The 12,950-nt window shown below is 47.5% G+C and overlaps 1 protein-coding gene across 2 annotated transcripts in view; it reads right to left on the reverse strand.

The window, feature by feature from the left end:
• MTUS2 (microtubule associated scaffold protein 2) overlaps nt 1-12,950 on the reverse strand; it is a 578,493-nt gene that overhangs the window by 3,198 nt on the left and 562,345 nt on the right. For both annotated transcript variants that reach the window (XM_024551026.4, XM_024551027.4), the window contains 3 exons: nt 4,164-4,262; nt 2,931-3,050; nt 701-798 (listed from right to left, as the gene is read on the reverse strand). In XM_024551026.4, coding sequence (XP_024406794.2) covers nt 701-798; nt 2,931-3,050; nt 4,164-4,262 — 317 coding nt within the window. The remainder of the gene's footprint in view (nt 1-700; nt 799-2,930; nt 3,051-4,163; nt 4,263-12,950) is intronic.

The raw sequence follows: 12,950 nt of genomic DNA on the forward strand, positions 1-12,950 counted from the left end.
TGACAGTAATGATGGCACAGACATGGAGACTGTCAGCTCTAAGAGCCAGGGGCCAGAGATCGCTTCTTGGAATCCCAGCATCCAGCCTGGCGCCTGGCACGGGTATCCCAGAGACAGCTCGGCCCCCATGAACATGCATAACCTCCAGCTGGCTGCTGAAGCCCCAAACCCTGTTTTACTGCCCACTGGCAGCAGAAGGAGGTATCCCCACATCCTCCCTTGGAAGTTGGGGGACCTCAGAACAGGTGACCAAGATGGAAACAATGTCACTCAGGAAGAGCTGCATTTGGTTACACAGCTTCTCTCTGACATGTTCCATCCCTGCTGTCCTGTGGTCAGGGCTAGCCCCTCACTGCCCTGGCCAGGCTGGCCCAGGATGACAGCTCAGTGCCCCAGGAAGACACGGGTCTGCACTGCTGAGCTAGTAGAGTGCAGGGGTGGCTCACAGGGAGGTTCCCTTTGGCCTGGGAGCACCCAACTGACACCCCTCTCCAAAATACTCTCCAAGAACAAAGCCGTTCAGTAGCCAGCTGTGCTGGGGGCTCCTGCAACCTGCTTTTGGACTATCGGGGAGGCCTCACAGCTCAGAGGAATGAGGTGAACAGGATGTTGGGACAAATACAGATTCTTCGAGCTCAAGAGCAAAGCCACTTTGTGGGTGACACATGATTTGTCAGTTTAGATACCCTGGTCCGCCTACCTCGTGACCACAGTATTCTGGTCAATCCTTGCTTTGAGATCTTCATTCTGCTGCTGGAGGACTTGGATCTTCTCTTCCAGGAGGCTGTTCTTTTCTGCCTGTAAAGGGTGCAGTGTTAAGAGGTCCTCAGCAGGGCTATCTGACAGGAAGGAGACCAGAGCCTTTGGAGGATTATCAAAAAGAGTGTTTTGCCAACTACAGTGTGCAGTGCATTGGCGAGCTATAAAATCAGGCTAGAGAGATGTGGCCAGCATTTAAAAAAAACAAAATAAATCAGAAGAGAGAATACCAGAATATACTATATATAGTAAAAGTAGGTATTGTTACACATATTTTAGATAAACAGTTTTATTTCACATATATTATACACATGTGTCTACGTATATACTGGAATCCTATCTAAAATATATTTTTTATAGCAAGTGTCCCAGGCCCTTGCCACAGTCAGAGATAAGCTGTGATCAGCACCAAGACCCAGTTTAGCTAATGGGTCCCCTGGTCCTTCGCAAAGGGTAATCTGTGCTGTATCACCCTCCCTGGCTGGGCATGCATGCAGTCTATGACATTCTAAATTAGTGGACAGGTGGAAACATAATGTGGACACATTTTTCCTTCTGAGGTTCTGGGCAGCCAGGAACACAAAGCACAAGGCCAGCTTGGCACATCATCAGAAAATCACATCATCCAAGGCTACAATTTATGCTATTCTCTTTGTCATGTCAGAGGGTCCCGCAGGGCCTGAGATATGGCTGAAGTACAGCTCCACTCTAACATGAATTTAAAAATAAATTATTGTTTGAAAAGAATGTAACAAGTTCACTATTAGTGTAGTTAATCTTGAAAGAAAACTGTTACCTCTCCAAGAGTAAGGGTTAGGAATCAGAGCCAAAGGCCCAGCCTCTGTCCCTGCTCTGCAGCAAGGCCCCTTCACCCCAGCCTTCCTCTTTGCTCTGAGGAAGTGGGAAGTGATTCCATAGGCTTTTGTTTGTTTCAGGAATGGTTTCTGGAATAAGTCTCACATGCCTGCAGAATGCCTGGAGCGTGGCTAAAAACAGCTTGCGGGTGATCAAACAACTGGGTGTGGATGGCCCAGCCTGGAGGAGGGGGGTCTTGTCCTCACGTTGGCCTGAGGGCCCGGGTTAGACCAGACGACCAATTACTGAGATGGTGCATACAGGAAGCAATCACTTGATGTTTCTCTCTCACATCAATGTCTCTCTCTCTCTCTTTCTCATTGCCCTCTCTCTAAAAATCAATAAACGTATCCTAGTGTGAGGATTAAAAAATTACTGAGATGGTAAATTAAAGAGTTTCTCATTGAAAGAAAATGGAACACCACACAGTTGTAAGTGTGTTGGGGGTGCCTGGGGTACGCACATATAGAGAAAAAGTTCTGGAAAGTTAACAGTGATAGAAATATATTTTAATTTTCTTATTTTTGTGCATCTTATCATTTCCTATAATGCACATATTTTCCTTTTATAGTATTAAATGTTTGTTTCACATATAACAAAAAAGGAAGGAAAAAAACCATGATCTGTTCTGAGAGTCTTGGGCCAAGTTCCACATCCAGATGGTATCGCCTTAGAAGCAGGCTCTCTGCTACCAACTTCGGACAACTGTCTACAACTCCGGCCCTGGCCTGGCCCTTGTCCTTGCAGGTAGGGGAGCGAACTTTGGGGTGCTCTGTTCCACCACGGGGTGCCCTTCGCTGGTTATGTGGGAGCCAGGCTGAAAGGCAAGGCAGAGTGCCGAGACAGTGCTGGGCCAGGGCCCCTGCCTGGGTTTGGCCACTGATTGGCTCTGGACGAGATGCCCTGTCCCTAGGCCTCCATCTCCAGCCTGTGAAAGGAGGTCCCCGATGACACCTCCTTCACAGCCCTGCTGTCGGAGTTAAAGAAGAGACGCACAGAAAGCACTCTGCGTGGTAAGCACACGCAGGTGAGTCGTGTCTGTGCTGGCTCACCACACGGCCCCCAGGAGGGGTGAGGGAACGGCACTTCAGACTGATGGGGCCGGGAAGGAGGCAGGCAGTCCGCAGGACTCCAGAGCTGTACAGAATGGGGCCACCTCTGAGACTCCTCATCGGAACTCCTGGCTTCCTAAGAAAGGCCTTGAGAATCAACGATGGAGTTTTTGACTCAGGTTAAGGGCCCATGTCCTGAAAGGTATCAGTGTTGACATCAATGATGATAGTAAGGTTACTGCCTTCAGGAAACAGACGACTCACCAGCTTTTCCAGCTCAATTATCTTCTTTTCCTGGTGGTGTATTTGCTGATTCTTCATCTCTAAGACCTGCTTCAGACTCTTCATGTCTTCTTCCAAGTGTTGATAGGGAGCCAGCGCGACCTACGGGGGCACAGAGCAGCAAGCTAGTCACGGGGTCTTGGCAAAGGCCAGTGTTCCCCTAAGGCATGGGTTCCCCTAAAGCTAGTTTTCTTTAACAAGCCACGCAGTAGCCATGGGAGCACCAGTGGGGTGGGGGAGAGAGGAGGAGAGAGAAAGAGGGAGAGAGAACATTAGCTCACATATCTTCCCTGGTAAGATGCCCACTAGTTCCCCACTGTGAATGCCACTAAAAATCTAGCTCCCTGGGGAAAAGAAGAGAGAAAGTCATCACCCCTGAAGAGTCTGGATGCTGGAATGTCTGGATACTACCAGCGCATCCCCAGAAGGGACTTGTGGGGTAAAAGAAGTAAATTCAACGTTGGCTTTTGACGGTCACACAGACCACTTTATTCACCTGTGCCCATGGAGAGCCCCACCCCAGTATGGGAAATGAAAATCGGTTTAAAAAGCAGAAAAGGCATTTCAGAAAAAGATATGTTAGAGTGAGGTTGCCAGATGTAATATATATATATGTATATATATAAACACACATATATATATAAATTACATTGTTTGAATTTCAGATAAACAACTTTTTTTTGGTATAAGTATTGAAAGGGACATATTTGTACTAAAAGAACTCACTTATCTGTAATTCAGATTTAACTAGTGCGATATGTTTTATATGGCAACCCTACAGAAGAAGGAAGGAATTTTGCCGATTTCTGGAAAAAAACCCTCAAGCCTACTAACTCAGGCTTCAGAGGAGCCTCCAGTGCCAGGCTCACGGAAGCTGGGAGACGACAGGTGGATAGGTGGTCCTGGCCGGGACAAGAGGATCCAGGCCAAGCTTGTCACAGGAGCTCAGGGGCAGTGGCGGGGGAGCGGTGTGCATTGTGGCAGGAATCAAAGTTATATGGAGGAACCCACAGCTGTCCTGTCTCAGAAGAGTGCTGACGAGAACAGGTTTGAAATCCCAGGGAGGCCCTGACCAACTGTCACTTTGGTAGTGGACTAGCACCGAGGCCCCGTCACTGGGGAGACTGCTGAGGAAGCCATGTGGCTTCCTGGGGTGAGGTTCCAGAGACCTCTGGTGAGGCCCTATGGGTGCCAGAGGCCTGGGAGCTTGATTACCTCCAGCTGCTCTTCAGTGTTTTTCCTCAAAGCTTCCTCAAAGCGTCTTGCGCGGTCCCTCAGAGACTGGCTCTGGAAGGTCAGTGTGTCCACCTGGTCCTGCAAGTAATGACACAAGAAGCCCAGCTTGGTCCACTGCAGACGCTGCAGCCTGGGGAACATGATGAGATGGCCCCTGTGTAAGATGCTATGGGCTTCAAAATGCGGCACGTATTCCCCGCAGTGGGTCGGACCTCCCACCTCAACCTTGCCTGTCCCCCAGCCTTGGTTCTTGCTGCCCCCACCCCCATCTCACATCCCAGCTCTCACTGGCTTCACTGGCCAGCTCCCTCACATTCCAGGGTCACCTGTAGCCTCCACTCTGCCTCCCAGGCTTCAGGGCTGCGTGCATGTCCCTGAGGTGAGCTAAGTCTGTTCTCCCTTTTTGGACCACCTGTCCCCTCTGTTTAGACCATGCCCCTGTCCCAGCATGCACCAGCCTCAGGGCAGCCCCTGTGTGTAGGCTGAAGGAGGGCATGTCTGAGGGGACACCGCACCCCTTCCCTGGCTCACTCCAGCAATGACTGATCACCGAAATTCTCTGCCCACTTGCTATAACATTAGAACCTAGGGTCTTCCAATGAACTCTTCTGACAAGAGAAATGGCCTTGCCCCCAGTATGAGGAGCTAGGTATTGTAGATTATGTAATTCTATATAACCACACTGTAATGTTTGAAGTGCTTGGCTGGACCGCTCTCTTCATGGTAGATGAGCCTTGGCAGATTTCTCATCCTTTAAAAAAAATTTTTTTTTATTTATTTATGTTAGAAAGAGGGAAAGGGAGGGAGAAGGAAAGAGAAATATTGATGTATAAGGGAAACACTGATTGGTTGCCTCTCATGCACCCCCTATTGGGGACCTGGCTTGCTACCCAGGCGTGTGCCCTGACTGGGAATCAAACGGGTGACCTTTCGGTCCACAGGATGATGCACAACCCACTGAACCACACTAGTCAATGCTCGTCTTCTTTTGTGTGTCTTTGTTTCCAGTTACTTCCCCCCCGCCCCTCAGTGCCATTAAATGCAAGGCTAGTGTGTCCAGGCAATGGAGCTGTCAGTGGGAGTTTGCACCACAGGGCCTGGCAAACGCAGGGCAGAGCACGGGCGGCCCCAGCGGAGCAGCGCGCACAGCCCGGCCCAGGCAGCGGCCCTCTGGAACGTGACTATCAGAATGCCCACATCACCGTAGGGCTCCCACGCCACCTTTGTCAGCACCATCAAAGGAAGCATTTCTTTCAAGCCCCTCCTCTTCCATTAAAAAAACAGAAAAGCAAAGAACTCGTCAGGCTAATACCACCTAGGATGGATCTCAAATATCGAACTGCGGCTTTTCCGCCTTACTCACCATGACTCAAAACCAACCCACAGGCGCGCACGGGCGCACAGCAGCCAGGCAGCACCGACGGTTCTCCAGCCTGGGTTGGCTCCTATGTGTCAAGCGAGAGGTACGAACACCCAGCTGGTGACCTGGCCCAGCGCCGGCCACTTAGGAGCTAACTAATGGCATGATAATAATAGTGATGATGATAAAAAATAAATATAACAATAATATATGTAACTACTAGAACAGCAATAGCTGCTACTTACTAGCATTTCCCATGAGCCACGTTAGTGCTGCACACTTTACACAGGTTACTCCCTTTAACTGAGGAAGGTACTGTTATCACCACCGTTGCACAGACGAGTAAACTACGGGTTTCAGAGCTTATGTGTTGTCCAAGGTTTCCCAGCTTGTTAGAGGGGGAGCCGTGGGGATTTAAACCCAAGAGCTCAGATCTCTTACCAGCCAGCCTGTTTCTCTAGCTGCTAGTTGCTCAAGGAACGTGGCTCAAGCAACTCCACCCTCCTTGCACCAAATAACCTCCAGCCCAAATGGATTTTGCTCACGGGGTGTCGCGGCTAAAATATGTGTGGTGCACGACCGTGAGATGACAGGGACAGAATGAAGATTCACTCATGGATGAAACAGAACTCATGCTTCTTTGTGGCTTGGGGCCAGATGGGGTTTCCCATCACAATCTGGCCTTCACTTCCCCGGTGTGTGGTGTGTGTGCCTCCAGGATGGCACCTCCCACAGAATGAGAGGTGGGTGTGTAGGGGAAGACAGGTAGTAAACTAAGGCAGGGGGAGGAGCAAGGCAGGTCTCACCCATTGATTCAGCAGCCCTGAACCTGATCTGATAAGGCTGTCAAGCATTTTGAGCACCACAAGCAAGGATAGTACAGGAAGAAGGGAGTCCTTGAAACTCTGTGTACCGGGAAAGGGAGCCTCTGTAGCAATTTTACTAATTTCTGTAGCAATTGAATGAACTAAGACAAAAGAGCCTTTACTAGCTGAGAAAGTAAGCCTTTGTAGCTGTACATTATTCCCAAGATTTAGAAGGGGGAGAAGGAAGGGGAACCTAAAAGCTAAGGTATATAGCCCCTGAACCCCAATAGTTGGGGCACTCAGATTAGCTGAGTGCCCACTTGTAGCCAGGTGCTCTGGTGTATAAAACAAACATATTAACAAAATTACTAACAAACTTACTAATACCTTGTTTTCTTTGTATAGTTCATAAATAAACTTGTTATCTTATGTCCACTGTACGTGTTGTCTATTGCTTGAATTTATCTCCTGTGAGCAAGACAAGAACGGAGGCAGGGAGCCCCTGACTCGGCCCCTCTAGTAACACCTTTGGTGCTGCGGCGTGGGTTCCACCCCTTGTTTCCAGTCATCGGGAATGCAGTGAATACGGACAGTCTTACTAACAACGTTTTATTGCCGGTTTCACCTTCAGGGCTAAAGAGGTGCAACCGCACTGTGGAGGAGGGGAATTCCGACGTGCTGGGCTTGTGCTGGGAGGCAGAAACAAGGATAAGACCTGAAATGACTGCCGGGGTTCTCCTGGGGTCTGGGGTTAATCCCTAAGATCCAAAGGGGCCTCAGAGGGAGCCCCCGTTACTGTCGTGTTCTGACTGCACAAGTCCCAAGTCTCTCCTGCCTCTAACCCACAGCCAGGGATCAAATTAGTTTGAATCGTTAGCCTATCGTAAGCCCGCTGCATCTCTCCCCCAAGGCACAGTATTGTCTCTGCCAGGGTAGTGTCTTGCTCTCTCCCCTTCTCGAAAAACAGCTGTGCCCCTTCTTGGGCATAAACCTTTTATCTCCTGTTAAACTCTAGGGGTCCCCAGGATACTTGCAGCCAGGAGAGCAGTGGGCAGCGGAAGCTCAACCCGGCCATACCCCCTGATGCTGTCTCCAGGGCCCCCTTTTCCTCTGACTTCCAGGTGAACCTGGGCAGCCCTGTCTTGGCTCTCTCCTCTCCTATAACTTTTCTAAGGAGCCAAAGCAGCTTCCTAGACTGCCCCGTTACCTCCTCCACCCTTAGTCTTTCCTTTGTTTTGCTGTCCCCAGAAGCAATGGTTCCCCTTCCCTCAATATAAACGAGAAAAACTGGTACTTTTGGAACTGAAATGGCTGAAGGTCACCCCCCTCTTCTTCTCCAGCTCCTTGCAGTTGCCAAGGTCACTAGACAATAAAACAGCTCACTTTTAAGCACTGTGTGTATCTGTCAATGGGGATAAGAACTGTTTCTAAAAGTTATAAAATGTAGTCATAAATGTATTAATCTAAAGAATGCTACTTCCTCTTGGTTTTCGCTAAAAATTAAAAAAATTCTAATCAAGTAGGGAAAGAACATATAGCTTTAGCAATAAAAGGTAATATATAGAACTAAAACTGGGTTAATACTTTCTAGATAAGCTAAAAGGGACTAGGAAGGTTTCAGAGGTTTGTGTAAGTTGCGGAAGGATTGCACATGTAACAGAAGGTCTGTGTAAGTCGAAAAGGGTCTACGCGAGTCGAAAAAGGATTGTGTAAAGGGAAGGAGAAAAAAGAGAAGGATTTGAAGAAGTGGAGAAAAGGGAACAAGACATACAGGAAGAAAGGACATTGAAGTAGTAAACTCAAGATGAGAAATAGAAATGAGGAAAACTAGAAATAAAAAAGAAAAGGAAAGGAACATAAATAGTAAAGACAATTTTAATGACAAATGAAAAAGTCAAAAGCTTCCTTTGATTTTCCAAAACCAAATGTTATTTCCCAACAGAAACACCAGGTACGATTAAACAGTGGAACACAAATTAATTAATTCAAAATATTGTTACAAAAGGTAAATTCCTTTGTCAATCGTAATCACTGACTCATGGCCCAACCTGGAGCGAATCACAGATTGTTCTCTCCCGCTGCTGCACTGTGATGAAAAGCAGCCCAGAGAGGATCCGCCTGGGCTGATGCTGATAAACCAGCTGGCAAGCAGTTCCATAGTACACAGCAGCCGGGGGAAATGCAATTCCAGGTCAGGACCCTAACTGGATCTGTCAAACTGGGACCCACAAGGACAAGAAGGAACAAAATTCCTTTGTATTCACTGAAGCTTTTACAAAAGGCCTCAAACATCAACCCTCAGTCTGCCCAGGGCTGAGCACTTCTGGGGATACATTTTATCCAACAGACAACCCCAGACATCAGGAGAAAGTTACAAAAGCTAGCCTTAGGACCTCAGGCCCTACTGAGCAACTGGAAGAAATAACTTGCAGTGTTTTTAACAACTGCGACAAGGCAGAGGAAGAACAGAAAGCAGCCACCCGATGGAAACAAAAGGATCACTTACCAGCTGTAGCTTTAGGCCCTGTGCCATTTCAGGGTCACCCAGCCCCCAGAAATCCAGAAAAGGGGTGGGACAGTCTTGCCACTGCCCATATCTTACGGTTTTCCCTTTTCTGAATGGTGCATCAAGAGTCCATTCCTGCTGGTACCCCCTTGAGAGGCAAAGCCAGATGACAACTGTGTGCCTTAGTTCCTGTATCCTGAAGGACAGTCTAAAGCTCAATCTGAAGATTCGTTATAAAATTTCAAGCATTGTAAGTCTAGTTATACTAGAAACACAGTATCTGAGAGGGGACACCTTTAAAATCTCATATAATTGTTCCCCTCAAAAGGGGGGGAGGGCTTCTGCACACTTTTCCAAGATCCCACCAACTGGTAGCTCCTTCTCACTGGCTTTACTGGCTGAAGGAAGGTAAAGACAAACACCATCATCCCATGGAAGGATCGGTCCAGAATGGAAATGTCTATTCCGGATACTCAGGGTCTCGGGTCCCAGGATGTCGAGCCCTCAGGTTATGACCCCAGGACACTGGGCTATCTAACCTCCTAGTATTTCTTCTGTCCAGATGGGAAGTCAGGAGTCCATTCCAGGGGGGACCCCATTGGGCTATATCCTTTCCAACTGGTCACAGTTTGACCCCCAAACTCTAAAGAAGACTAGTATTCTTTTGATAGTGTTTGGCCTCAATGTCAATTAGCTGATGGGAAATCCTGGCCACTACACAAAAGCTTAAATTACAACACCATATCCCAGCTTGATCTCTCTTGTAAATGCCTAGACAGGTGTCGGAAACCCCTACATTTGGGGATTCTTCTATTTGAGGGGCAGAGGGGGCCTGCGCTACAAATATAAGCTAATTCCTTCCACAGTGCCATCTAGCGGCCATTGTACGGGCACCTCCTTGTCCACACCCCCACCTTTGGGAAAAGCCCCTTTAGAAGAGGTGCCATTGAGAACTTCTGGCCTAGATGGAGGCACAGGTAGATACACTGTGCCTCCTCACACAATCAAAAGAAGGACAACAAATTTGAAAACAAAAACAATCAGAATGCCAAAAAATCAAACTGTATGGAAGTCTGACAACCAATGAGTTAAAGAAGAAACATTTCATCCAGATTGGTAGGAGGGGTGGAGATGGGCAGCTGGGCAGAGAAGACTTGTGGCAAGGCAGCAGCTGGAGCAACGGAGTGGGCAAGGTGGTGGCTGGCAGACCCGGAAAGGCGGTGGCTTGTGAACTGGGCAGTTCCACATTTGCGTGCAGATAAACCGGGAGGAACAACTGGGGAGCAAGACAGATGGAGAAACCCAGAAACCCAGGGTTCCAGCTCAGGGAAATAAGGCCTCAAACTTCTGATTGAAAACACCTGTGGGGGTTGAGGTGGCAGTGGGAAAAACTCCCAGCCTCACAGTAGAGTTTATTGGAGAGACCCTCAGGGTCCTAGAACGGACACAAGCCCACCCATCCAGTAATCAGCACCAGAAGGGCCCAATTTGCTTATGGGTAGAGGGGGAAGTGCCTGAAAGCCCACCAACAGCTGAGCAAGCAGATTTTTCCCTCTTGGACCCCTCCCCCACATACAGTGCCACAGCCTGGCACCGTGGGTTGCCCCATCCTGGCTAATACTTGAAACTCCACCCCTTACTACATAACAGGTGGACCAAGACAAAAAAATATGGCTCAAATGAAAGAATAGATCAAAACTCTAGAAATAATATAACTAAGCAATGAAGAGATAGCCAACCTATCAGTTGCAGAGTTCAAAACACTAGTAATCAGGTTGCTCACAGAATTGGGTGAGTATAGTCACAAAATAGAGGAAAAAATGAAGGCTATGAAAAGTGAAATAAAAGGGAACCAACAGTGAAGCAAAGGAAACCAGGACTCAAATTAACAGTTTGTATCAGAAAAAAGAAATAAACATTCAACCAGACCAGAATGAAGAAACAAGAATTCAAAACAATGAGGAGAAACTTAGTAACCTCTGGGACAACTTTGAATGTTCCAATGTCCAAATCACAAGGATGCCAGAAGGAGAAGAGAAAGAGCAAGAAATCAAAAACTTATTTGAGAAAATAATGAAGGAGAACTTCGCTAATCTGGCAAAGGAAATAGACTTCCAAGAAGTCCAGGAAGCTCAGAGAGTCCCAAAGAAGGTGGACCCAAGGAAGCACACACCAAGACACATCTAATTTCATTACTCCAGATTAAAGGTGAGGAGAGAATCTTAAAAGCAGCAAGAGAAAAGGAGACAGTTACCTACAAAGGAGTTCCCATAAGACTATCAGCTGATTTCTCAAAAGAAACCTTACAGGCAAGAAGAGGCTAGAAAGAAGTATTCAAAGTCACGAAAGGCAAGGACCTACATCCAAGATTACTCTATCCAGCAAAGCTATCATTTAGAATGGAAGGGCAGATAAAGTGCTTCTTAGATAAGGTCAACTTAAAGGTGTTCATCATCACCAGACCCTTATTATATGAAATATTAAAGGGACTTATCTAAGAAAAAGAAGATAAAAAATATGAAGAGTAAAATGACAATAAACTCACAACTATTAACCACTGAACCTAAAACAAAAACAAAAACAAATTAAGCAAACAACCAGAACAGGAACAGAATCACAGAAATGGAGATCCCATGGAGGGTTATCAGTGGGGAGGGGGAGGGGGAAGAATAGGAGGAAAAGTACAGGGAATAAGAAGCATAAATGGTTGGTACAAAATAGACAGGGGGAGGTTAAGAACAGTATAGGAAATGGAGAAGCCAAAGAACTTATATATATAACCCATGGACATGAACTAAGGGGGGAATGCATGTGGGAGGGGGGTGCAGGGTGGAGGGAAATAAAGGGGGGAAAATGGAACAAGTGTAATAGCATAATCAATAAAATATATTAAAAAATGAAAGAGGCACCATCAACATCTTCATCACTACTGCCATATCCAGGACCTCCAACTCAATTAGCAACCCTCATGCCTTCCACTGACATGCCTTCTCTACCAACTGCAGGAGAGCATGGCCCTCAGCTAGTACATAAGCCCTCCTCTCTTGTGGAACTTACACAGGTTAAGGTAGACTTGGGAAGCTACTCCAACAACCAGATCAGTACACAGATGCATTCCAATCCCTTACCCCAGCCTACGAGTTAACCTGGAAGGACACTATGGTTGTCTTGGGGCAGACCTTACCAGATCTTGAGCAGGAAAAGGTAATAAAGGAAGTCAGAAAGTTTGCTAGCAACTTACTCATGCCTTATTTTGCTTTATCTTTCATAAATAAACATGGTTCTCATTTCCACTATGCATGTTGTCTCTTGCTAGAATTCATCCCTTGCGAGCAAGACAAGAACTGAGGCTGGGACGGACACCTCTGAGTCGGGTCTCCCTGGTAACAGGTGCGTGAGGAAGGCAGTTTGGGGTAAATTTGCCAAGGATGAACCACGTGAGGGCTGCGTACCGCAGGCCCATCAATGGGTCAGTGGTGGGCTCACTGCAGGCTGTTTCCCACTGAAAATTTTGGATAGTACCCTCAGTGGCTATGACAGTGGTGTCTGCACAATCCTGGGCTCTGTTCTCAGCAGGGCCACCTCTGTGCAATGAACGTTGCCAGGGAAAGTGAGCCATTGGAGAAGCAAAATCCCTGGCTTTGTATTAGTTATGGTAATCAGTGGGCATTCATTGTTATTGTCATCACAATGTCCAGATTTGAGTGTCCCGAATATTTAAAAAATAATCTTGGTTTGATCGGGATGTTCATAGCTGGGAATGGGAGCAGCGCCTCCAACCTCACCCTAGCTTCCCAGGCAGGAGGGAGGTGGCGGTGATGTGGGGGACCCTTCATTCTCTCGTTAGAGGTTGGAAGGAAGCCAGTCTGCTCCCTGACCCACGTTTTCCCTAGACTGTCAGTGGGAGGTAGAGAAAGTTCTTTCCATCCCCCCACCTCCAGGTGATTTCAGTCTTTTTTATAATTCTCAGGCATGCCCTATGGTTCTGCCCTTCACAACCCTCCTTACACCACTCCCCAGCCTAGAATGCTCTTCTTCCATGTCCTCCCCCTACTCCTCTGGCCACAGCAAGGGTGGAGCAACCTCTCAGAGCT

Source organism: Desmodus rotundus, chromosome 3 (assembly GCF_022682495.2).
Source record: "Desmodus rotundus isolate HL8 chromosome 3, HLdesRot8A.1, whole genome shotgun sequence".
Lineage (NCBI taxonomy): Eukaryota > Metazoa > Chordata > Mammalia > Chiroptera > Phyllostomidae > Desmodus > Desmodus rotundus.